General features: G+C 44.9%; 1 protein-coding gene across 1 annotated transcript in view; it reads right to left on the bottom strand.

Moving 5' to 3' along the window:
- Positions 1–27,093, bottom strand: part of COL9A2 (collagen type IX alpha 2 chain) — a 95,411-nt gene that overhangs the window by 36,219 nt on the left and 32,099 nt on the right. The window contains exons 7-10 of the mRNA XM_068268933.1: positions 27,015–27,038; positions 25,390–25,443; positions 21,116–21,169; positions 14,123–14,170 (exon numbers count right to left, since the gene is read on the bottom strand). Coding sequence (XP_068125034.1) covers positions 14,123–14,170; positions 21,116–21,169; positions 25,390–25,443; positions 27,015–27,038 — 180 coding nt within the window. The remainder of the gene's footprint in view (positions 1–14,122; positions 14,171–21,115; positions 21,170–25,389; positions 25,444–27,014; positions 27,039–27,093) is intronic.

The following is a 27,093-nucleotide window of genomic DNA, read 5'->3' as shown; positions in this document are numbered from 1 at the left end:
GCACAAAGCAGCCACAGAAAGGGGGACAAAGCAGCCACAGAAAGGGGGGACGGCAGCACGGAAGGGGACAAAGCAGCCACAGAAACGTAGGACAAAGCAGCACACAAACAGACAAAGAAGCCACACAAATGAGGGGACATAGTAGCTACAGAAACAGGGGACAAAGCAGTCCCACAAACAAGGGGGACATAGCAGCCAAATAAACTGGGGGGACAAAGCAGCCACACAAATGGGGGCCACACTTGTTAATAGGGGCACATGGGAGCCATAACTGCTAACAAGTGGGACAAAGGGGGACATAGCGGGCCACACTAAATAAAGAGGGCAGGTGCCATACTATAGAGAGGAAATGGGTCCAATTTTGATATAGGGGAAATTTTATATATATATATATACACACACATGTCAGGGGTTCCCCGAGACAATATAGTCCCACTTCTCCATAGCATAGCAGCGGCAGCAGCAGGATTTACTCATGCTGCTGCGAGTGATGCGGCGGATGGATCTACAAAGAAGCCGCATCACCCGAAGCCAGCTCTATAGTTCCGGAACGCGCAGGAGTTCTAACAGGATCCCAACTTCAAGGAGGAAAGGACGTCAGATGGTAAGTATGGTTTTTTTTTTCCCTGCACTGACACCAATGACTAAAGCAGCCACAGAAGGGTGAGAAAGCAGCACACAAACGGACAAAGCAGTAACAGAAACGGGGGACAAAGCAGCCACAGAGAGGGGGGACAGCATCACACAAAAAAGAACAAAGCAGCCACAGAAAGGGGAGACAGCAGCACACAAACGGACAAAGCAGTAACAGAAAGGGGGACAAAGCAGCCACAGAGAGCGGGGACAGCAGCACACAAACGGACAAAGCAGTAACAGAAACGGGGTAAAAAGCAGCCACAGAAAGAAGGGACAGCAGCACACAAACGGACAAAGCAGTAACAAAAAGGGAGGACAGCAGCACACAAACGGACAAAGCAGCCACAGAAAGGGGGACAAAGCAGCCACAGAAAGGGGAGACAGCAGCACACAAACGGACAAAGCAGTAACAGAAAGGGGGACAAAGCAGCCACAGAGAGCGGGGACAGCAGCACACAAACGGACAAAGCAGTAACAGAAACGGGGTAAAAAGCAGCCACAGAAAGAAGGGACAGCAGCACACAAACGGACAAAGCAGTAACAAAAAGGGGGGAAAGCAGCACACAAACGGACAAAGCAGCCACAGAAAGGGGGGACAGCAGCACACAAACGCACAAAGCAGCCACAGAAAGGGGGGACAAAGCCGCCACAGAAAGGAGGGACAGCAGCACGGAAGGGGACAAAGCAGCCATAGAAAGGGGGACAAAGCAGCCACAGAAAGGGGGGACAGCAGCACACAAACGCACAAAGCAGCCACAGAAAGGGGGGACAAAGCAGCCACAGAAAGGAGGGACAGCAGCACGGAAGGGGACAAAGCAGCCACAGAAACGTAGGACAAAGCAGCACACAAACAGACAAAGAAGCCACACAAATGAGGGGACATAGTAGCTACAGAAACAGGGGACAAAGCAGTCCCACAAACAAGGGGGACATAGCAGCCAAATAAACTGGGGGGACAAAGCAGCCACACAAATGGGGGCCACACTTGTTAATAGGGGCACATGGGAGCCATAACTGCTAACAAGTGGGACAAAGGGGGACATAGCGGGCCATACTAAATAAAGAGGACAGGTGCCATACTATAGAGAGGAAATGGGTCCAATTTTGATATAGGGGAAATTTTATATATATATATATATATATACACATGTCAGGGGTTCCCCGAGATTTGAACGTTTTCTGAAGGGTTCCTCGGGTCAAAAAGGGTTGAGAAAGGCTGTTCTAACCAGTAGATGTGGCCCTTATGCTAGGTACTAGCTGCCTCTACCTCTCTGTCTGTCACCCCTTACTGCAATGTATGTATTCCTATTTACTGTCCAGTGCTGCATAATATGTTAGCGCTTTATAAATACAATTAATAATAATAATTAATAACAGGTACACACCATACAATTTTCTGGCAGATTTACCTGCCAGATCGATTATTTCCAGCACGCCGCTCTAAATTTCGATCGATTTTCCGATCGTTTTTCTGATCGTTTTTACTATCGTTTCTATGGAAATTGATAGGAAAATCGAAGAATCGATCAAAATTCAGATCGGACATGCTGGAAATAATTGATCTGGTAGGTAAATCTGCCAGAAAATTGTATGGTGTGTACCTAGCATTAGAGGAATTGTTCTTATTCCTTACGGAAAGCATTTGTAGTGCTGAGATGCTCTGGAATTAGTTTCCATGAATTATACTATTTGCATATAATTTGCATTGTTTGGGTAGGCTGTCGCAGGAGGATCTGTCTACTTGTAACTCTGTGACACAGTAAGGGACAATATTATTCACCTGCAACCCAGTAGGTGGTGAAGGGGTGAAACCTTGGCTCAACAGTCAAAGACTATTTCCTCCACCCTTGCAACCACATACTGTACTAGGTTTCCTCCTCAAGCTGACAAGGAGAAGACCCTGAAGACATGAAGACAAATACCCACAGAGTTCTCTGTCTTATGAGCTCCACCTTATTGAGAAAGACCTAAAGGCAGGTGACCGATTTAAAGGACAACTGTAAGGAGAGGTATATGGAGTCTGCCATATTTATTTCATTTTAAGCAATACCAGTTACCTGGCTATCCTCTTGATCCTCTGCCTCTAATGCATTTAGCCATAGACCCTGAACAAGTATCAGGTTTTTCTGACATTATTGTCATATCTAACAAGATTAGCTGCATGCTTGTTTCTGGTGTGATTCAGACACTACTGCAGCCAAATATATCAGCAGGGCTGCCAGGCAACTGGTATTGAATAAAAGGAAATAAATATGGCAGCCTCCACAAACCTCTCACTACAGTTGCCCTTTAACCACTTGAGGACCGCCCCCAGCCGATGGGCGGCGGCAAAGTCCGGGCCCAAATGACCGCAATACGCCCATCGGCGGGGGCGGCTGCGGGAGTGGCTATGCGGCGATCGCGTCATTCGTGACGCGATCAGCCGCCGGGGACTCGCTCCGCCCACCGCTCGTAGTAACCCGCCGGCCGTTCGGAAGCGCCGGCGGGTTACTAGCACCCGGATCGCCGCTGCACATATGTATAATAGGCTTTGTAATGTATACAAAGCCTATTATACTGGCTGCCTCCTGCCCTGGTGGTCCCAGTGTCTGAGGGACCACCAGGGCAGGCTGCAGCCACCCTAGTCTGCACCCAAGCACACTGATTTCACCCCCCCCCTGCCCCCTGATCGCCCACAGCACCCCTCAGACCCCCCACTGCCCACCCCCCAGACCACTGTTTGCACCCAGTCACCCCCCTAATCACCCATCAATCACTCCCTGTCACTATCTGTCAACGCTATTTTTTTTTATCCCCCCCCTGCCCACTGCCCCCTCCTGATCACCCCCCACCCCTCAGATTCTCCCCAGACCCCCCCCCCCCCCCCCCGTGTACTGTATGCATCTATCCCCCCTGATCACCTGTCAATCACCTGTCAATCACCCGTCAATCACCCGTCAATCACCCGTCAATCACCCGTCAATCACCCCCTGTCACTGCTACCCATCAATCAGCCCCTAACCTGCCCCTTGCGGGCAATCTGATCACCCACCCACACCAATAGATCGCCCGCAGATCCGACATCAGATCACCTCCCAAGTGCAGTGTTTACATCTCTTCTCTCCTCTAAACACCCATTAATTACCCATCAATCACCCATCAATCACCCCCTATCACCACCTGTCACTGTTACCCATCAGATTAGACCCTAATCTACCCCTTGCGGGCACCCAATCACCCGCCCACACGCTCAGATTGCCCTCAGACCCCCCCTTATCAATTCGCCAGTGCAATATTTACATCTGTTATTCCCTGTAATAACCCACTGATCACCTGTCAATCACCTATCAATCACCCCCTGTCACTGCCACCCATCAATCACCCCCTGTCACTGCCACCAATCAATCAGCCCCTAACCTGCCCCTTGCGGGCAATCTGATCACCCACCCACACCAATAGATCGCCCGCAGATCCGACATCAGATCACCTCCCAAGTGCAGTGTATACATCTCTTCTCTCCTCTAAACACCCACTAATTACCCATCAATCACCCCCTATCACCACCTATCACTGTTACCTATCAGATTAGACCCTAATCTGCCCCTTGCGGGCACCCAATCACCCGCCTACCTGCTCAGATTGCCCTCAGACCCCCCCTTATCAATTCGCCAGTGCAATATTTACATCTGTTATTCCCTGTAATAACCCACTGATCACCTGTCAATCACCTATCAATCACCCCCTGTCACTGCCACCCATCAATCACCCCCTGTCACTGCCACCCATCAATCAGCCCCTAACCTGCCCCTTGCGGGCAATCTGATCACCCACCCACATCAATAGATCGCCCGCAGATCCGACATCAGATCACCTCCCAAGTGCAGTGTTTACATCTCTTCTCTCCTCTAAACACCCACTAATTACCCATCAATCACCCCCTATTACCACCTGTCACTGTTACCCATCAGATTAGACCCTAATCTGCCCCTTGCGGGCACCCAATCACCCGCCCACACGCTCAGATTGCCCTCAGACCCCCCCTTATCAATTCGCCAGTGCAATATTTACATCTGTTATTCCCTGTAATAACCCACTGATCACCTGTCAATCACCTATCAATCACCCCCTGTCACTGCCACCCATCAATCACCCCCTGTCACTGCCACCCATCAATCAGCCCCTAACCTGCCCCTTGCGGGCAATCTGATCACCCACCCACATCAATAGATCGCCCGCAGATCCGACATCAGATCACCTCCCAAGTGCAGTGTTTACATCTCTTCTCTCCTCTAAACACCCACTAATTACCCATCAATCACCCCCCATCACCACCTGTCACGGTTACCCATCAGATTAGACCCTAATCTGCCCCTTGCGGGCACCCAATCACCCGCCCACACCTCAGAACGTCCTCAGACCCCAGCCCTGATCACCTCGCTAGTGCATTGCTTGCATCTATTTCCCCCCTCTAATCACACCTTGAGACACCCATCAATCACCTCCTGTCACCCCCTAGCACACCTACCCATCAGATCAGGCCCTAATTTGCCCTGTGTGGGCTCCTGATCACTCGGCCAAACCCTCAGATCCCCCTCAGACCCCCTTCCGATCACCTCCCCAGTGCATTGATTGCATCTATTTTCCCCTCTAACCGCCCCCTGAGACACCCATCAATCACCTCCTGTCACCCCCCTAGCACTCCTATCCATCAGATCAGGCCCAAAACATCCTGTCATCTAAGAGGCCACCCTGCTTATGACCGGTTCCACAAAATTTGCCCCCTCATAGACCACCTGTCATCAAAATTTGCAGATGCTTATACCCCTGAACAGTCATTTTGAGAAATTTGGTTTCCAGACTACTCACAGTTTTGGGCCCCTAAAATGCCAGGGCAGTATAGGAACCCCACAAATGACCCCATTTTAGAAAGAAGACACCCCAAGGTATTCCGTTAAGAGTATGGTGAGTTCATAGAAGATTTTATTTTTTGTCACAAGTTAGCGGAAAATGACACTTTGTGAAAAAAAACAATTAAAATCAATTTCCGCTAACGTGTGACAAAAAAAAAAATCTTCTATGAACTCACCATCCTCCTAACGGAATACCTTGGGGTGTCTTCTTTCTAAAATGGGGTAATTTGTGGGGTTCCTATACTGTCCTGGCATTTTAGGGGCCCTAAACCGTGAGGAGTAGTCTTGAAACGAAATTTCTCAAAATGACCTGTGAAATCCTAAAGGTACTCATTGAACTTTGGGCCCCTTAGCGCAGTTAGGGTGCAAAAAAGTGCCACACATGTGGTATCGCCGTACTCAGGAGAAGTAGTATAATGTGTTTTGGGGTGTATTTTTCCACATACCCATGCTGAGTGGGAGAAATATCTCTATAAATAGACAATTGTGTGTAAAAAAAATAAAACAATTGTCATTTACGGAGATATTTCTCCCACCCAGCATGGGTATGTGTAAAAATACACCCCAAAACACATTATACTACTTCTCCTGAGTACGGCAATACCACATGTGTGGCACTTTTTTGCAGCCTAACTGCGCTAAGGGGCCAAAAGTCCAATGAGCATCTTTAGGCTTTACAGGGGTGCTTACAATTAGGCACCCCCCAAAATGCCAGGACAGTGAACACACCCCACAAATGACCCCATTTTGGAAAGTAGACACTTCAAGGTATTCAGAGAGGAGCATAGTGAGTCCGTGGCAGATTTCATTTTTTTTTTGTCGCAAGTTAGAAGAAATGGAAACTTTTTTTTTTCTTTTTTTTGTCAGAAAGTGTCATTTTCCGCTAACTTGTGACAAAAAATAAAATCTTCTATGAACTCACCATGCCTCTCACTGAATACTTTGTGATGTCTTCTTTCCAAAATGGGGTCATTTGGGGGGTATTTGTACTATCCTGGAATTTTAGCCCCTCATGAAACCTGACAGGTGCGCAGAAAAGTCAGAGATGCTTGAAAATGGGAAAATTCACTTTTGGCACCATAGTTTGTAAACGCTATAACTTTTACCCAATCCAATAAATATACACTGAATGGTTGTTTTTTTTTATCAAAGACATGTAGCAGAATAACTTTCGCGCTCAAATGTATAGGAAATTTTACTTTATTTGAAAAATGTCAGCACAGCAAGTTAAAAAAGTAATTTTTTTGCCAAAATTCATGTCTTTTTTGATGAATATAATAAAAACTAAAACTCGCAGCAGCAGTCAAATAGCAGCAAAAGAAAGCTGTATTAGTGACAAGAAAAGGAGGTAAAATTCCTTTAGGTGGTAGGTTGTATGACCGAGCAATAAACCGTGAAAGCTGCAGTGGTCTGAATGGAGAAAAAGGCTCTGGTCCTTAAGGGGCGAAAAGACTGTGGTCCTTAAGTGGTTAAGTGATTCAATGTTCTCTACAAAGTCCAGATTCAAAACTCAACACTAGATCTGATCAATTAAATGCACATTTTCTGAGTTTCTTGCAAATTTCATGCATCCTGAAACTGGGGCTGTCAAAGTCAGCAGCTGCTAGCATCATAGCACAGTGAAAATCTGGGTCAGGACACTCTCAGCATGGAGTTTGTATGCTCTCCCTGTGTTTAAATGGGTTTCCTCTGGTCGCTCTGGTTTTCTCCCACATCCCAAAAATATACTCATAGATGAATTGAATTCTTTCAAATCCATGTGATTGACATACAGTTAGGGGATAAATGATTGGGTCCCTACTAGTGTTGGGCGAACAGTGTTCGCCACTGTTCGGGTTCTGCAGAACATCACCCTGTTCGGGTGATGTTCGAGTTCGGCCGAACACCTCATGGTGTTCGGCCTTTTAAGTTCGGGTTCGCCCCGAACTTCTGTATGCCCCCGAACAGGGCCGAACAGGGCCCCTGTTCGGGCGAACAGGGCCCTGTTCGGCCGAACAGGCCGCAATACGGCCCCCCTATGGGGTCGCAGGCATAAGGGGGGAGCATGCCCCGATCGCGGGGGGGGTCGGAAATTCCCCCCACCCCCTCCGCTAGCGCTCCCCCCTCTGCCCGCTTCCCCATTCAAAAGTTTCAAGAAGTACCTGTATAGCGGATGGCCTGGCAGTGGGCGGCACTGTGGAGTGAGGAGGAGGAGGAGTCCGGAGAGTGACGAGTTGAGGGAGGCCGGGCAGCGGGCGTGAGGTCAGAGAAAGGGCGGAAGTTCCGCCCTTTCGCTGACCTCACGCCCGCTGCCCGGCCTCCCTCAACTCGTCACTCTCCGGACTCCTCCTCCTCCTCACTCCACAGTGCCGCCCACTGCCAGGCCATCCGCTATACAGGTACTTCTTGAAACTTTTGAATGGGGAAGCGGGCAGAGGGGGGAGCGCTAGCGGAGGGGGTGGGGGGAATTTCCGACCCCCCCCGCGATCGGGGCATGCTCCCCCCTTATGCCTGCGACCCCATAGGGCCCCCAAAATAGGGATGTTCGGGAAGTTCGGGGTTCGGCCCGAACATGCCGAACATCTCGGCCATGTTCGGCGAACTTTCCCGAACCCGAACATCCAGGTGTTCGCCCATCACTAGTCCCTACCTGTATTTTTAAGCAATTAAAGTACATTTTTTATTGTATCATAGCCACAAAATTGAACACACATTTCGGCACGCAGGCCTTTGTCAAGTGCTGATTCACTCAACCAGTGAAATTATTATATCTCATATCTGTAACATAAACACACACCCCCACACATGTTAATGAAGGGATAAAGCTGAAAGTCTGCACTTCGACTGCATCTGAGATGTTTCAATGAAAATACATTGTGGTAATGTACAGAACCAAAATTTGAAGAAAAAAAAGTTGCCTCTATCCAAATATTTATGGACCTAACTGTAGGACTGTAGCAGGAAAAAGATTAGGACACTGTCCTTGGGACAGTTTGTGACAAGATAATAAGCTCTGTAACGTGCTGTTATCAATTATCAGCACTAAATAAATAGCATAAATCACCATGGATAAGGCAACTTTTTTATAACAAATTGTTGGACTAAAAGTGGGCGAGTCAACTTATCTGTGGGTAATATCATTTTGTTGCCCCCCCCCCCCACACCCCCGATGCAGTAGAGATGGGCCAAACTATTTGCCCAGCGAATACTTCCCAGCGAACAAGGGGTGTTCGAGATCGCCCTCTCAGGCGGATACATGGGGTGTTCGATTTGCCCCCTATATGTTATAATGGAGCCAAACTTTGACCCCTCACCTCAGAGTCAGCAGACACATGGCAGCCAATCAGCTATCCCTCCAACCTGGACAACCAGTACAGCAGCCATTTTACAGTCTGTGTTTGGCGTCTGTGCTAGGCAGATCAGGGAGAGTGTGCTGCTGACAGGGTGAGCGTTAGATAGGCCTGTGTTCTGTGTCCTCAGTGCAGAGTTTTGCTGCTACCACATTGTCCTCAACAGCTTAGTCCTTCTTAGGGCTGTAACATTGTTTTTCTTGCTATTGTATTGATTGTATTACTGCTCTATGTCCAGTGCAAAAGTTAGATGTTGGAGACAGGTCAGCTGGTAGTGAACCAACCATAACCCAATAATCCTTCATCTCCACTACCGGCATCTAGTATCAACTACTCCCCCCTGTATAAGGCCTTAGTGCAGAATCAGTATTTTTTTGGTCACTTAACTGTTATTGCACTACCTCAGCCTAACCATAGAGGATGGAAAACTGTGATCGCCTGCACTACCACTAACATGCGCACAAGCAAAGCGGCCACTACACACTATTACACAAAGATTGCCGAGAGGACTAACATTTACGTCCTGGAGGTGTCAACTAGTAAAAACAAAGATATGCTCACCTGACGTAATCACTAATGGCATTTGCAGTAATTTGCGGACTGAGGAGCGTTAAATGCAGCGTTTGGTCCATCAGTGTGAAGCGGGCATAACCCTTACACTACCTGATGGAGGTGTACACACGCCGGACATTTTTAAGCACTTTATTTCACCAATTTAGGAATGTAATGTGATTTCTGCCCTTTAGAGATGAAAACACGACTCTGCGTAAATTACATAATTTTTGATTCAAATGTTAGGGCCCTTGAAACAACTTTTCCATCACTTTTCCATCTATGGAGATTCGCCTGTACCTTGTTTTTTTCACCACCAATTAGGCTTTCTTTGGGGGTACTTTTTGCTAAGAATTATGTTATTCTAGATGTGTTTTAACAGGAAAAATAAGAAAAAAAATGGAAAAAAATTAATTATTTCTCAGTTTTTGGCCATTATAGTTTTAAAATAATGAATGCTACAGTAAATTAAACCCACACATTTTATTTGCCCATTTGTCCCGGGCTTTTGCCCTAGTACAATGTATGGCGCCAATATTTTATTTGGAAATAAAGGTGCGTTTTTTCAGTTTTGCGTCCATCACTAATTACAAGCCCATAATTTATAAAGTACCAGTAATATACCCTCTTGACATACATATTAAAAAAAGTTCAGTCCCTTAGGTAACGGTTTATGTATTTTTTATTTGAGATATATATATACCGTATATACTCGGATACAAGTCGACCTCGTGTATAAGTCGATCCCAATATTTGACCCTCTTAAGCTGGACTTTTTTTATTTACTCAAGTTTAAGTCTACCCGGGAAAGTTAAAGACTGCACTTGGGCACCAGGATGCCTCAGTGTGGTCACTGTGACCCCTCTGTGTGGCCCCTGTGTCCACCAGGCTGTGTGGCCCCTCTAGCTTTGTGGCCCAAGTGTCCCCTTGGCTGTGTGGCCCCTCTAGCTATGTGGCCTATGTCCCCCTGGCTGTGTGGCCCCTGTGTCCCCTAGCTGTGTGGTCCCTGTTTTACAGGAGCTGCAGCAGCCAGCATCTGTCTCCCCTTTCCCGAAGTGCTACAGCACACAGCTTGCCCCCCTTTCCCACCACCAAGGAAAGGGCCCCCCTCTCACTCACTCCCTCCCCAGCAGCTTTCCACAAAGCCCCCCTCCCTCCCATCACCACGCAAAGGATGGCCGCTTCTCCCTCTCGCTCAGCTCTCTGTGTCATGTAATGCAGCATCAGCACTGAAGCAGAAACTCAATGATTACACAGCACGGCATCCACTCTTGTCCCTCTGCTCGTTGTGGTCTGTTAGTTTACACTACCACAGCTACGCTCCGATGTCATGTGACTCATGTGTCATGTGACATCGGAGCTGTAGCTGTGGTATTGTAAACAGACCAGCGTGAGCAGAGGGACTAGAGAGGATGCCGCGCTGTGTAATCAGTGAGTTTCCGCTTCAGCGCTGACCATTAGATGATGCAGAGGGGGGAGAGAGGGGGAGAAGGCCATCCTTTGAGTGGTGATGGGAGGGAGGGGGGCTTTCTGGAAAGCTGCCTGCGTTAGGACTGGGTAAGGGGAGAGAAAGAGGCTCCCCTACAATTCTCGGCTATAAGTTGTGAAATTTAGGACTACTCAAGTATAAGGCAACCCCCCCACTTTTATACTTTGAGTCAGTCCTACATTTCTAGACTTATAGGCGACTAGGCGAGTATATACGGTATATTTTAGATGTAGCTTTACTATTTGGCCACAAGATGTTCTCGTGCATAACTTCGCTATGCGTAGTATTACTACGCAACCCAGAAGTAATGTGTGGATGTGTAGGTATTGGCTTTTGTGAATGACGGCGCCACCTCATGGATGGTGGTGGTCATTCACATGGGGACTTAGAACAATGAATGGGAACTGTGTTCCCATTGATTGATCTCCTGGCTAACAATCAGCGGTAACGAGCACGAGGGGCGTGGGGGCGAGCAGGGACACGCAGCGGGGGGCGTAGCTACGTCCCTGCAAGGAGATATGGGATTTTGCAGGGAAGTAGTTACTAGTTACCCAGGGAGGGGAAGTGGTTAAATTTGATGTTCAGCCCATCTCTACTAAGCAGAAGGCATGTAGGTAGATCATAGCTACCTATCCTCGCTCCTGCTTAGGCCCACTTATCTCCATGGGAGCTTTGTGCTTGTGCTAGAGCTCCAGGCTCACTGTGGTTACTTGACATTGAGACTGGAGCTCTAGGAATGAGTTGTGAGGCTGTAGGTAGCACACTGCTAGAGCTCTAGTTTCATTGTCATGTGACCACAGTGAGCCTGGAGTTCCCGCAGCGAGTACAAAGTTACCAGGGAGACGGATGAGGCGGATCCGAATGAGCATCCCTATAAAATAGCACCTAGCTCACTTAAAGTCACAATGACAGGGGAAGAAGAAATACTAAATTGAAAATATGCAGGTGACATTTCTCAAACACCAAAATCATCTTTTTCAAACTGATGTCAAACCTTTTTTTAATGCTAAATGATTTAGCAGCTCTATCACACTAATTGGAAACATATTGGTGGTACCTTCTGAAAAACAAACATGTAAGGGAGGTATTCAGATACCGTCTGTATCTGAATACTGGCTGTGTGTTTTCTACCAAAGTGTGACATAGAAAATACTGTCAAAGATCATGAGGATCAGCACTGGAGCCAGTCTAATGCCATTTAAGAAAAGTAATAGACGGCAGCCTGAGCCTTCATTTTCTTCTAATTTCAGGCGACCTTTAAGTGCTTTGTAACTGCAACTTTGCAAGCTCTAAACTCTTTGCCGATTAGGTAGGCTGTTGATTTTTGAGTTCTTCTGGCAGGTTGCCTCCTAAAAGCTCATTGTAACAGATCAATGGTTTTATTAATGTTTGTCTTGATATGTTGCATTTACCTGTCATCATTAAGAAAATCAAAATCCTGGATACACTAAATAAGAGATCTCGCACACCTGCCTAGGCACATTGAGAATTCACTAAGCCATGCTGTTTTGCTAATAGCTGAGATGCTGTTTTTCAAATATATATTTGTCAAAGAAAATGTTCATTAAACATACCTGATACCTCAAATGAGTATTTATTTTTCTGTATTATTCTTATTTATGAAAAAAAACCAAAATATTATGAACCTCTTCATCCACTATGTAGGTGATGTGGTCAGGATTATGGAGCCTGTGAGCATGGTCCTCTGTCCCCAGGCTAACACCAACTTATGTGACTTTTTATACTGGGAGGTACCGTGCAAAGGGGGAGGGGGCTGACAAATCCTCTTTTCTCCTTGCAAAGTACCTTTGTCCCAATGGACATTGTGCCTAAAAAAGTATGTGGCCTTAACCAATGAAAAGAGCTAATGGTGTTATATCTCTGCATTCGTTTCATTGGAGCTGTAGGAGTCTATGGTTTCTACACATCGTGGCCACATTACCGTCAGGGCAAGATACAATTGTATCCAGCCTGGTTATCATTGTCACGACGGAAATACTAAGCAAAAAGTTGAAAAACTGCAATACTTCAGCTTAGTAAATGAGTTCTATCCATGAGATCAAATATACCACAGGCTAATATTACAGTTACACCGAATGAGCAACAATCACAACACTACAAGCCCAAGTGGTTTATGTAAAAAATCCTTACTTATTGCCGTAGGTACCATAGGCAAACACAGGGGGGGATTACAGCTGCCCAGAATACCCCTCAGACCAGGGCCGGTGCAGTGTATGGGGACAGGCACAAGTTAAGACACCAGAATATCTGCAGGTCACAGCACCGCCCCTTTTCTTTCGCTGCATGGTGCCGCCCTGAGGAACTTGACAGAGTCAGGTATAAGCACAGCCCTGTGCACTGCTGTGTGAATGATTCACTTCCCCTTCATTACCAATGTTGGCTGTCCTCATTATCTGTATCCACACTGCTCCTGATCGTGTCCTACCATATTATATTGTATTGTGTCTGGCCGAGGGAAACCTTTCAGGAATCACCCCCCCCCCACCCCCCACCCCCTGAACATCCTGGGTTTTCTCCTGGTATGATATCTACCTGGTATGATGGTATGAAATCTAGCAAAGGCATTGTGTTATCAATGCCATGTACTGATGAGGACCAAAAGTCTGAAACAGGCTGTCTACATGTGGGTTTGATATGGCTGTGTAAAATTTAAAGCTATAGGCTTGCTATACACCAGCGGTTCTGGATGCTTGCTTGGCTTACCAAGGGCGGAAAGGGATAATTTGCATATTCAGTAGTAGTGCATTGTGGGTAACCACAAATGTTCACTTATAGCTGAATTATTGCAAATTTCCTTCTGTTTTAAGAAGGCAAATACACCAAGCTTTGCTATTTTTAGTAGGAGGGCTTTTTGGTCTCTTTTATCCCCCTACACATTCCTAGTAGTTTGGGTCACCCTGAGCTGCTTGGTTACTGTGTTATCCAGGGGATATATAACTTACTGTGCAGAGGGGGAAATGTTACTTTTTTTTTTTTTTAGCATTTCTTAAAATGGATGTTACTAAATTTAGACAGTTCTATTTTATTAGAAATGCTTTCCCAGGATTTAAATACCGGCAGATATAGTAATGCCAGAGCAGTGCAATTAGGACAAACAAATGGTTAAAATGCAGGGAAATTGCTTGGAAATGCTTGAAGTGTAGAAATAAATGTTGTTGACCCCTGATCAGACACAGTTGACTGAATTGCCCTCGATGGGCACTTACCAGGAAATCAGCGCTGCCTTCCAGGCCGTGGATGCTCCCAGAGGGGCCCTGAAACACAGAAGTATGAGACCTTAAAGTACATTTCAGCTAATCCATCTGAAGGCTGAATCCATTGTGGAACACGCTATTGTCTGTAGCAGCTATTTCTGCAGTGTGCTCATAAATTCCCATAATTAGATAGACTCAGCATTTACTGTTTATTGTGAGATTTAAGAACTGTGCAGGAATGCTGCTTAACACAGGCAGCAGAGAGGGCCACAGCTCAGAGAACAGGCAAGAGACTGTGGATGATTGCAATATCACATAATGTATGTCAATGCAAATAGCAGAAGACAGCAGGGGAGACAACACACAAGAAAAGAGTTTCTGTAGAAGAACGCATTATTCCCCGGAGGTAAATGGGAAAGTGACAGTTTCAGAGAAACTCTTACTAACAAATATGAGCAATAACTTAAAGAGGAACTCCAGTGAAAATAATGTAATAAAAAAAGTGCTTCATTTTTACAATAATTATGTATACATGATTTAGTCAGTGTTTGCTCATTGTAAAATCTTTCTTCTCCCAGATTCACATTCTGACATGTTTTACATATGTTTTACATGGTGACATTGTTACTGTGGGCAGATTATGTAGCTGTTCTGGCTTTAACAGACAGCTGTAAGCAGCTATTTCCTGTCTGAACATTGTTACATTGTGGCAGTTTGCCCAGAGTACCGTACGGTACCAGAGCCTCTTGTGGGAGGGGTTTCAGCACAAAATCAGTCATACAGCGCCCCCTGATGGTCTGTTTGTGAAAATCATTATTTTTCTCATGTAAAAGTGGGTATCAGCTACTGATTGGGATAAAGTTCAATTCTTGGTCGGAGTTTCTCTTTAAAGTCTCCATAGAGGTCATTCATTACTGCAAGATGTGCAATCAGTTTTCCACGCATGAACACCCAATTACACTGGCAGCCAGGTAAAACCAAAATAAAATGATGGATAGTTATAGAACATTGAAGTGGTGGATTTATATAGAGAAAGTGCCTAGCACTCAAAGGGGACATTATAATCATTTATAAAAGCCTGTGAAAAATGTCATATTGCCAAAAAAGAATCTATTTCTTTTAGCAAATCTATACTGAATTAAGGACTCGCTCTGGCACCACCCTCCTGCCCCATGAACTATATGGACAATTAAAGTATGAGCAAAATTTATGCCCTAAAGAAATCGATGCTTTGGGTTCTCTTAGTTGACAGTCTGTTGAACGAATATAGAGGCTTGACATGTAAAATTTACGACCAATCCTCAGAGAATTCATCTTCCTCTTTGGTTCATATTAGGTTTCCAATCGTCTCTTTTGAGGTTTATTGGTGTGTACCGCCCACAACACATTTAACCTTCCTAATTGGTTTTGTTCCAATCAACATCAATGACCATAAAAGGGCATAAATGCAACCTCTTCCTACGTTGATACCATGCCCTATGTCTATCAGCATAACTGAGTGATTCAAAGGAAATGGCAAAAAAAAGTATAATTCTCAAAGCCAGTGTTCATCGATTACACGCAATGGGCTCTTTGACCAAGGAAGAGATATCAGCAAGTAACCGGGAGGTTTGTCATGTGCCCTCTGCTACCCATCATGAAGGTTATGTAAGTTGAATGGTGGACAGGGGTGCTTTGACCTCTTTACCTTTCACAATGGTATAAGTAGAGTCTGTAAATAAGTTCCTATGGAGATCAACCCCATAGAGACTTATTTACAGACTTTATTTGTACAATGGTACCAAGTAATATAGCATGCATTGCACAATGAGTGCAGTTTGCATTATATACACAACAGCATGTTGCTAGTATGACACAGTTTTTTTAAATAACATAATGTGCTATTGGCCACTCTAGAATTGTACCATTCGAGGATGCTTGCTTCTGGATTACCATGGGGGCTGTCTCTACAGGTCTCCCCTCCTCCAGCCTCTAGTGCTGCTGAAGGTATCAGTGAGCAGCAGCAGTGGACAGGGGCTATTTTTTCAGGGCAGTACTAAACATAGGCAGGGGTCACGTTTGTCTTTCAGTTTCTACACTTTTCAGAAAACTGAAAGACAAGTGTGACCTCTACTTTACAACAGCTAATGTAATTTATAGAGAAAACTGACAAATTGCGCAAGATGTCAGTTTTTTTTCTGCGTGCGAAATCTGCATTCAAGTGTGACCTAGCTCATTGATTAACATGAGTTCTCAGTTGAAAACAGTTTTTCTGTGCAGAAAACGCGTACGAAAGCCAGTAAGTGTGACCCCTGCCTCAAGTGGACCGGAACTCTTGCACATGACAGAAGGAAAACAGAGAGAAATGAACCCTGAATGTATTTAGAGAGTTTAGTCTGTCTAATTCCCCTTCATGTTTGTCTAATCACAAGTTGTAATTTGATTCTCCCCTGTGTTACATGACTGCCTATGGCAGATAAGCCCATTTGAAAGCACAGGCTGTAAAGAATATGTCTTCTTCAATGAATCAGGAAGTAGAAACTGTGCACATTTATTTTAGGATTTGTATCAGCTGTAAAGCTGGCCACTAACGGTCCAATTTCTAGCGAAAAATCGTTCGAGCGATTAGAAATTCTGATCGGATTGGTTGTAAATAATCTCCATTGGTGGACACAATCGATTATGAACGAGTGAAAAAAATGTCGCCCGAATGAATTTTCGTCGTACGAAAATTTGGATTTTCTTGGTGGTCGTGATAGATAGGAAGCAATGATTGGTTAGTTGATGGTGTAGTGAACGATTTTTCGTCCGATCAGAATTCCTGATCGCTCGAACGATTTTTCGCTAGAAATTGGACAGTTAGTGGCCAGCTTAACAAATACATGTTTTTTGTTTAAAGGTTATTATGCTGTTGTGTATCTTTTAGAGCAGAGAGGACGTTCTGAGTTCAGGTCCACTCTAAGTGTGGTACCATACCGACAAGCAGGCATTAAAGTGAACCTTAAAGAGACTCTGAAGCGAGAATAAATCTCGCTTCAGAGCTCATAAATAGCAGGGGCACGTGTGCCCCTGCTAAACCGCCGCTATAGCGCGGCTTAACGGGGGTCCCTTCACCCCCAAAACGACCACTGCGACACTTGGTCGCAGATTTGGTCGTGATTTATTGCTTCCTGGAAGCAGGGCTAACGGCTGCAGCCCTGCCTCCAGTCGCGTCTGTCAGCGGCGCATCGCCGCCTCTCCCCCGCCCCTCTCAGTGAAGGAAGACTGAGAGGGGCGGGGGAGAGGCGGAGATACGCGCTGACAGACGCGCGTAGGGCAGGGCTGCGGCGGCTAGCCCTGCCCCAACCAGGAAGCGCTCCCCGGGTGTATCGAGGGGGATTTGGGGGTGAAGGGACCCCCGTTAAGCCGCGCTATAGCGGCGTTTTAGCAGGGGCACACGTGCCCCTGCTATTTATGAGGTCTGAAGCGAGATTTATTCTCGCTTCAGACTCTCTTTAAGCCAGAAAAAAAAAATGAGTTTTACTCACCTGGGGCTTCTACCAGCCCCCTGCAGCAGCCCTGTGCCCTCACAGCCACTCACTAATCCTCTGGTCCCCCACTGCCAGCTAGTTTCGTTTTTGCCGACAGGCCTGTCCGGACTGGCCACGCGTAGCTTTTTCTGCATTCCCAACTGTAATTAGCGCTATTGCGTGCCACAACGAGTACAGATATCTATGCGTTCGTAATGCGGCAACTCGTATTTTTTTACACGTTGCGGTCCGCAATAGCGCTAATTACAGCCGGGAATGCGGAAAAAGCTACGCGTGGCGAGTCCTGACGGGCCTGTCGGCAAAAACAAAACTAGCTGGCAGCGGGGGACCAGAGGATTAGTGAGTGGCTGCGAGGGCACAGGACTGCTGCAGGGGGCTGGTAGAAGCCCCAGGTGAGTAAAACTCATTTTTTTCTGGCTTAAGTGTCTCTTTAAGGTGAAAAAAGAATCCCTTTTTACCTACCTGCTGCCAGCATGGCCACACGTGGGAGTAATAAAAAAGGGTGCCTCCGGGACTAAGCTCCCCCTTAACTATGGGCCTTAATCAACAGAGGGGAATGGGTAATTAGGATAACTGCTTCAACGACTTTATCCAGAGGGAAGGTGTGAAGATAGCATCTGTGACTTCTGTTAATAAGGACAGTGAGAAGGGGAGGGGGGAGACATGGCAACAATTATACTGTAGCTATTAGAAGCCAGGAGAAATTCCAGGGGGAAAAAGGGTGCTTAGCTACTTTTAAGGAATTTGGCAAGTTACATCTGGTAATATAATTTGACACTGAGGTGTATTCAAAATAGAGTGATAAACTTTAGGAGCACCCACAGCACACACAAAATTTAGGAAGAGATATGCAATACTTAACACATGGCACACAAATAGTGTTACTTGCACTCTGCACACAACATGTACTTTGCTTGTATAATATGCGTCACTGCCTGACTTAGTCATCGTTAGTCACTTAGTCAGGGTTCGCCACCAGCATACAAGTAGGGCCTCAAGTTATAGGGCCTAATTCACAAAGTGGTGCTAACCCAGTTAGCACGCCTAAAAGACTTGGGGCCTGATTCACAAAGCGGTGCTAACAGTTAGCACCGTGGTGAAAAGCCCTTTATCACGCCTAAACTCTGTTTAGGCATGATAAGTTTAGGTGTGTTAAGTTTAGGTGTGATAAGTTTAGGCATGATAAGTTTAGGTGTGATAAGTTTTTAGGCGTGATAAGTTTAAGCACCAACTGGATTAGCACCGCAGTGCACAGCTGATCAAAAGTTTTGCGCTAGCAAAGTCTGGTGCACTTTGCATAGAGTTTAATGGCGCTGCTTTGCGTGCGGGACTTTGCGCGCGTAATAAACTTATCCAAACTTAGCATGCCTAAACTTATCACACCTAAACTTATCATGCCTAAACTTAGCATGCCTAAACTTATCATGCCTAAACTGAGTTTAGGCATGATAAAAATGGTTATCACGCCTAAAGTCTCTAACTGGGTTAGCACCGCTTTGTGAATCGAGCCCTTTATGCGTGATAACCATTGCACCACGCTGGTGAAAAGCCAGTTTAGGCGTGATAAGTTTAGGCGTGATAAGTTTAGATAAGTTTAGATCGCGCGCAAAGTCCCGCACGCAATGCAGCGCCATTAAACTCTATGTGAAGTGCACCAGACTTTGCTAGCGCAAAACTTTTGATCAGCTGTGCACTGCGGTGCTAACCCAGTTGGTTCTATAGTTATCACGCCTAAACTTATCATGCCTAAACTTATCACACCTTGGGCCTGATTCACAAAGTGGTGCTAACAGTTAGCACGCTGGTGAAAAGCCCTTTATCATGCCTAAACTCAGTTTAGGCATGATAAATTTAGGTGTGATAAGTTTAGGTGTGATAAGTTTAGGCATGATAAGTTTAGGTGTGATAAGTTTAGGCATGATAAGTTTAAGCACCAACTTGGTTAGCACCGCAGTGCACAGCTGATCAAAAGTTTTGCGCTAGCAAAGTCTGGTGCACTTCGCATAGAATTTAATGGCGCTGCTCTGCGTGCGGGACTTTGCGCGCGATCTAAACTTATCTAAACTTACTATGCCTAAATTTATCACACCTAAACTTATCACGCCTAAACTTATCACGCCTAAACTGGCTTTTCACCAGCGTGGTGCAATGGTTATCACGCCTAAAGTCTCTAACTGGGTTAGCACCGCTTTGTGAATCGAGCCCCTTAACTTATCACCCCTAAACTGAGTTTAGGCGTGATAAAGGGCTTTTCACCAGCGTGCTAACTGTTAGCACCGCTTTGTGAATCAAGCCCATAGTCTTCTTGCGGCCACCAGAACCCCTAGCTACACCCCTGCACTTAGTAACATGTTATACAAGCAATGTATATTTAATGTGTGTACTTGCAGAACATGCATAACATAATTTGTGTAACTCCCACATAAAGTGAACCTAAACTAAGTAAAATTATTTAAAATAAACACATGATGTACCTGCAAATGAATATTACATACTTACCTTGCCATCAGTTTCTCGCAAAAGCTCACCATTTTCTTGGAATTCTTACATCTCTGACAATATTTTGACAGAACTGAACTATATCAGTTGTTGTCAGTTATACATCAGTTGCTGTCAGTTACAACTGAAAAAACAACTGATGAGCAAGGTAATGTCCATGTTTCCTTATGGCTCGAGTGGGCGATATTACAATTTAACAGTGTGCTGACCAGTAAGCTGCTATGAGGTAATGGCCACTTTCAAAATGGAGGTCAGAGAATTCCATTGATCACAGTGGACAAACAGGACGTGGGAGAGGAGAAAGAGATTGAGGAGTAGACTACACGAGAGGTAAGTATGAAAGTATGTTTATTTTGACTTTTAATTTTCAATTCAGGTATGCTGTGCTATCTGTGTGTGTAAAATTGAATGTAGTTTAGTGAATATACCGCATCATTTCATGTTAAAAGAAATGAGCTTTCTATATTAAAGGGACACTTAAGTCAAACAAAAAAAATGAGTTTTACTCACCTAGGGCTTCCAATAGAACCCTACAGCTGTCCGGTACCCTCGCCGTCTCCGTCCGATCCTCCTGGCCCCGCCGGCAGCCACTTCCTGTTTCGGTGACAGGAGGTGACAGGCTGGGGACGCGAGTGATTCTTCGCGTTCCCAGACACATTAGCACCCTCTATGCTGCTATATGGTATATGATATATGCTATAGCAGCATAGATGGCGCTATTGTGGCCAGGAACGCGAAGAATCACTCGCGTCCCCAGCCTGTCACCTCCTGTCACCGAAACAGGAAGTGGCTGCCGGTGGGGCTAGGAGGATCGGAGGGAGACGGCGAGAGCACCGGACAGCTGCAGGGGGCTATTGGAAGCCCCAGGTGAGTAAAACTCATTTTGACTTAAGTGTCCCTTTAAGAAAAAAAACTTTCCATCTGTTGTACAAATATACTTCCTTCTTATTCACAAACATTCACAAACATTTCAAAAATAAAATATTAATATACGTACTGGTTTTCCTGGTGGTCCGGGTGGTCCAGAAGCTCCAGCACTTCCTCTTTCACCCTAACATAGAAAAAAACAAAAATCTAAATGATATACCTGTACAAATCAACATTGTAGTCTGTACCAAACTGTACTATGAATTATTATATCGCTTTGCAAACTGGTCATTCCATGTGTGTATTTTTCTCCTGAACAATAGCCACAGACGGGCAGATGCATCACAGAGAGTGACAAGCAATGAGCCAATTTTCTTGTCCTCAAGCTCGTTACCTTAGTACTGCATCTGGCCATCATCTCCTCGCTGGCATTACTGACAGAGAGCAGTGGTGCATCTGCAGTTAATATTTCCCTTACTTTTCTCTCGAGAAACAAAATGGAAAATCTCTGTGTGCAATAATGAGCACTTGTTATCCCCTCTAGGAAAGACCTACATCCTCGTCTCATTTTCATAAGCGATGCTCAAATCAGTACTCAGAGTGGAGTTGCCCAGGGACTTTACTCATTTTTATCACAGGAAAAGCTGTCATATCATAAATTCTGGGGATTCTCTGAGATTTTCTGCCCAGACAGTGGGGATTTATGATGAATACAACACTGGAAAGCCACAATGTTTATGTCTATGTGCTCATTTGTGGCAATTTGACAGTCAAGCATAAACAATTATCTGCGTGTGTAAACTGATCTAGATGAAAAAAGACAAAACCACATTTTAAAGCAGGATGAAAGTTTTCTAAACAATAATCACTGCTAAAAGCTTTCCCTCTATTTGGTATGAAAATATGAATGAAATGTTTTAACCTGTAGCACATACACAGTGTCAGTGGAACCAATGTGTTAGCATTTGGCTGGAGCTCCTGCCTTTAGTAATTAGGCCGAAGCAGATGCAGTACAAGCAAATCCCTGCCCACCTCTGCTGTTACACTGCAGGAAGATAGAGGCAGGAAAACACCTACTGGCTTAATGGAGGGGAGTCCTGAGCTTGTTCTGTGCTGCCGCTATAGTATAGGTGGCTCCATGGTGATACATAAACAGATGTGGATTACTCACACTATCAATGTTAGACGGTCAAGCTGCAACAGAGTAGCTGGCAGGTCCAGTTCAAGCAGCTGACTCCTGTGCCTCTTGCAGTACCTGCTAACCTGGTACATCCTCATGGTCATGTGGATTAGTAGCGGGAGCTGGGAAGTGCACCAACTAACACACTTCAATGCAGTAGGATGGCTCTACATGGCTCAGCAGCAAAAGTCAACTTTTACTGCAACCTTTTTGTAATTATCGTAAATAACTAGGGATGTTTACTGTAGGAATAAACTTAAAAAACAGGGTTTTATAGTAGACTAGTGAGATTACAGCATATCTGTGACTACACATAATAGGGAAGTCTGTGTGTATGTGTGGGGATGGGGGGATTGATATCACCATGGAAGTATGTGGTGTGATGTATGTCTATGAATCCTGTGACTTGCAATGCTTGAAAATCACCTCCTAACCTTCAACCCCTACATTCACTGTATTAAAATACAAGCAGTCAGCAGGACATAGGAGATACCAGATGGGTCTGCATCCTACCAGAATAAAGGATGGATAACTAAAAGAGCGCTCTGTTTGGTGAGAGGGAGACCAGGGCAAACAGAAGTAACATGATCACAGGCACGGGGGACTGGGAGAGAGGTATTGGTGAGATAGCTCAAAGGGGCATGTAGGATTTTCTTTTATAGGACCAGAAAACAAGCTTGGGATGAAGAGCACAAAGGGAACAGGGGGAACAACCCACACTTTCTCTTCTTAAGCCCATCTAAACCATTCTACAAAACAAGTTGGAAATAAGTTTAAGGTCACATTCACAGTGCCACGTTGCAGAGCTGCTTTATAAAGTCTTATAACGCAGCTTTACAACACTGCAATGCTCATCCTATGGGATGTTCACAGTGCAACATTTAAGTTGCGTTGAAAAAATGTTGCCTTGTGGTAACTCACTGCTTGCAGTGCGTTACCTCTCAACGCAGACACGTTGCAACTTTAACGTCGCATTAAACCGCAACATCCCACTGTGATTGCGACCCAAAATAAAGAATGTGGTATTTTGCTAACCTATTGTAACGATTGTGGAATTCTCTCCGTGATCAGCGCACAAGACGTGTGCGCTGACACTGCGGAAGTCCTCCACAAACGTATAATTTGCGGAAACCCAGCAGAAGGTGCAATGCACCTGTAGAGGGAAATTCCTGTCGACAGGGGGAGCTGTGGAGTGCAGAGGAACAGCTCCTCTGCCCTACCACACACGCCAGACAGGAATTGCACGAAGGGACGGAACGCAATCGCAAGAGAGGCGATTGAGAATGAGCACAGAGACAGATTGTATGTGTGTGCACCAAACTAGTCGCCAACCAGCGACGGTGCACACACCACAGCAGATATGAAGTAGGAACGCGATCGCGAGAGGTGCGATCGCCAGACGTGACACAAGGTTACAGCAAGGCAGAGCACGAGAGTAGCAAAGGCACAGCAAATCATACAATGAGGAGATACGGAAAATAACAAACGCTAGCTAAACGCGAACACCGCACTCATTCGCAACAGTGCACGCGTTTATGCGCGGTCTCCACGTGATAAGCACAATAGAGACAAACACGCCTAACTAACCACCGACAGACAAACATGAAACAGAGGACGCGAGCGCTTGCTTAACGGTTACCTCACCGAGCCTCCAGCAAGCGTTCGTAGCAGACAAGACAGACACACGAAAACATGAATAAGCGAACGATAGGATCCACAGCACTAGCGAAAGTGGCTAGCGCGATCCAGGAAGACAGAACAGAAGGATCCACAGCACTAGCGCAGGATGCTAGTGCGATCCAGGTACAGAGTAGCAGAACAGAAGGATCCACAGCACTAGCGCAGGATGCTAGTGCGATCCAGGTACAGAGTAGCAGAACAGAAGGATCCACAGCACTAGCGCAGGATGCTAGTGCGATCCAGGTACAGAGTAGCAGAACAGAAGGACCCACAGCACTAGCGCAGGATGCTAGTGCGATCCAGGTACAGAGTAGCAGAACAGAAGGATCCACAGCACTAGCGCAGGATGCTAGTGCGATCCAGGGAAACAGATCAGAAGGGGCTACCAGTAACAACCGCTGTTCCGGTTAGCACCCAGACACACAGAACGATTTCCTGTCGACCACCGCTGGGACAGGACAATCGCAACAGACAAACAAAACAGATAAGCAATCCTAACTGCACTAAGGAAACCTGCCCAGTGCAGTTTCCAGGGATTACTCTAGGCACTAATCTTCAACAAAGAGCAAGGCTGACACTCCAAGCGAGTGTTCCACAGGACTAACTCTTATGACCAGCCAAGTTCTGTGATATCACATGGTATATATCGAGCAGGCCTACAAGGGATGTGGCTAGGCAATTTGCATGACAAACGTATGCAAATTCCTCAGCAACAGCAAGCTGAAAAACTGACAAAAGGTCTCTCTTCCAGAGACCTGCAGAATGCAGACCTGAACAATGGTCAAAAAGCTGCCTGCCTGCACAGGCAGCTGAGCAGATCATTACACCTATTATGTTTTACTGAACAGGTCTTAGTTAATTGAGCCCAAAGAGTTAATTTGATAAGGGGGTGGCAGCTGTACAGACATTCATATTAGCTTAGGTAACACATTTTGGTATATACCTTAGCTTTATTATATTTGGGAACGCCCAATCATCTTACGCACTTTTGACGCTATATAGATTTATTTTTACTATATTAACAAACATTAGACGGGTTTATTATTAGCAACACACTTGTCTCATCCCATGAAGTTACAGAGTAACAAAGGTAACATACTGTTATATCACTTTGGGAAGGTGACAAATCAGAGTGCTGATATTAAGTTTTATTTCAGATGTTTATAAGATCTAGTGTATCCACTTGTTTATCCTTTGATGCATCCAAGCCTCCATAATATTCCCCAGCATTACAGTTCAACCTGAACAAACTTCCATTTAGTTATAGATTATATTAAATTCTCTTGGCAGCACAACTGTTTAGAATGTAACTAAACCTCTGTCCAATTCAGCTGAATGAGATGGTGTTTAGAACCCCTAGGAATGCAGAAAATAGGTTACTGGTACGCTTGAAATCTCTGTGGAACATCAGTACTGGGCACTTGAGCTAAATACAAGAGCATAATGACAACCTTGGCCATTCCATGGACACACAGTTTAGTACTACCTTTATGAAGTTTATATGCATCATCAGCAGAACATACAATCATAAAAACATATCTTACCTTTGATCCTGTGGCTCCAATTTCTCCAGGAAGCCCAACTGGTCCCGGGTTTCCCTGTATAAGAAGGGGACATTCTAAGCATGCTATGAATATGTTATGTTCTCTAAAGCAGTGTTTTGTGACTTTATAAAAGCATATACTGTACTCCTCAATAAAAGCTTTTTTTACCATTTTTACATAGGTCAAGTACCTCGGGATCTATGTACCTTTAATATCTGTATATTCTAATTCTGTAACTTATTTAACCATTGTATTACCGTGGGAGGAAACTCAAATTTTATCTATGAAAAAGCATTAAACACAGCATAAAAAATAGGGGAAAATATATGAATGGTGGGGAAGCTGCTGGAAGGATTACTATTCAAATCTTTACCTCACTCAAAAGCTAATTGATAAGATTGCCATATCCATACTAAAATTATCAGATTGACTTGAGCTATGCTTAGCTGTGTAAACAATGCATAAAATCGTCAGATCTTATCGGGAAGGGAATGGGGGGGGGCATTCTTTACTTTGTTTGCTCAGAGTCATAAATTACTGACTTGCAAGACAATCTGATAAGTTGTCCTGCAAGCCGCAACGGTAACATTTTTTAATGATTTCTATTTGTTTTGTTTTTTTTTGGGGGGGGGGGGTTTGCTGAGTTTAAAGTTTTAGAGCAAAAATGTTATTTTGAGTTTCATAGCACTCTGAAAATATCTAAAAATGTTATTCATTTTCATTTATAAATGATTTATTCTTTTCTAAGAACTCCAACATAGATATTCATTGACTGATATAAGTACTATCTGCTCTCTAAAGAGTTACAGTAAACACGAGGTGAAAAAAAGTTTTGTATATACAGTGTATATATATATATATATATATATATATATATATATAAATATATACTTACCTTGGTGTTCTAGAAACTCTTCTGACCCGTCCAAGGTACTATTTCTGTCCAACCATCCCTGCATCTTGCTGCTGAATGAACTTAACTATGGTTGCACGCCTTCTCTGTATTTGCTCCCACATGCCTATGTGTCACATCTGTTGCCGAGAGCATCCTTGGCATGCGCAGTTGCAATTATTTGCGAACTGTGTATGCCTGGGACACACAGCTGTGTGGAAGCATGATACATGAGGGGACAGAGAGTGTACTGCGCAAGCGCCGGGCTCTGACTGGTACAAGTCAGGGGCAGGAATAGGGCATACAGCAGCAAGACCAATGGGAGGCCAGACAGATGAAGTAGATTTGAGGGGTCTGAAACACCAAGATAAGTATATATTAAATAACTTTTTTCAACCCGAGTACACTTTAAGGGCTCTTTTACACTGCATGTCACAATGCAATGTCAATGCAATTTTGTTGTGATTTTTCTGCAGTTTTCATTGGATGCTAGAAACACAAGGAGAAAATGCAGAAAAAATGTAGCATGTGGGACTTTGCAAAATTGCATCAAAATTGTATTGCAATCAAATTGCAACAAAATCGTATGTTGTGTAAAAGAGCCTTCAAGCCATACTTCATCCTCCCATTTTTTAATATAAAAATTGTGTGAGAAATGGCATAGTTCCCTATGTGGCTTTGCTAAAAAAATTGGAAAATCTGGGAGCATAACAAGGGTTTTAAAATAACTTACAGGAAGTCCAGCAACACCAGGACCCTAATATGAAAAACAAAAAAAATCATGTTAATAATTTATTAAAAAAAAAATAACA

Source organism: Hyperolius riggenbachi, chromosome 2 (assembly GCF_040937935.1).
Source record: "Hyperolius riggenbachi isolate aHypRig1 chromosome 2, aHypRig1.pri, whole genome shotgun sequence".
NCBI lineage: Eukaryota > Metazoa > Chordata > Amphibia > Anura > Hyperoliidae > Hyperolius > Hyperolius riggenbachi.
Note: the sequence above shows the minus strand (reverse complement) of the source record. Positions and strands in the feature narration are given on the sequence as shown.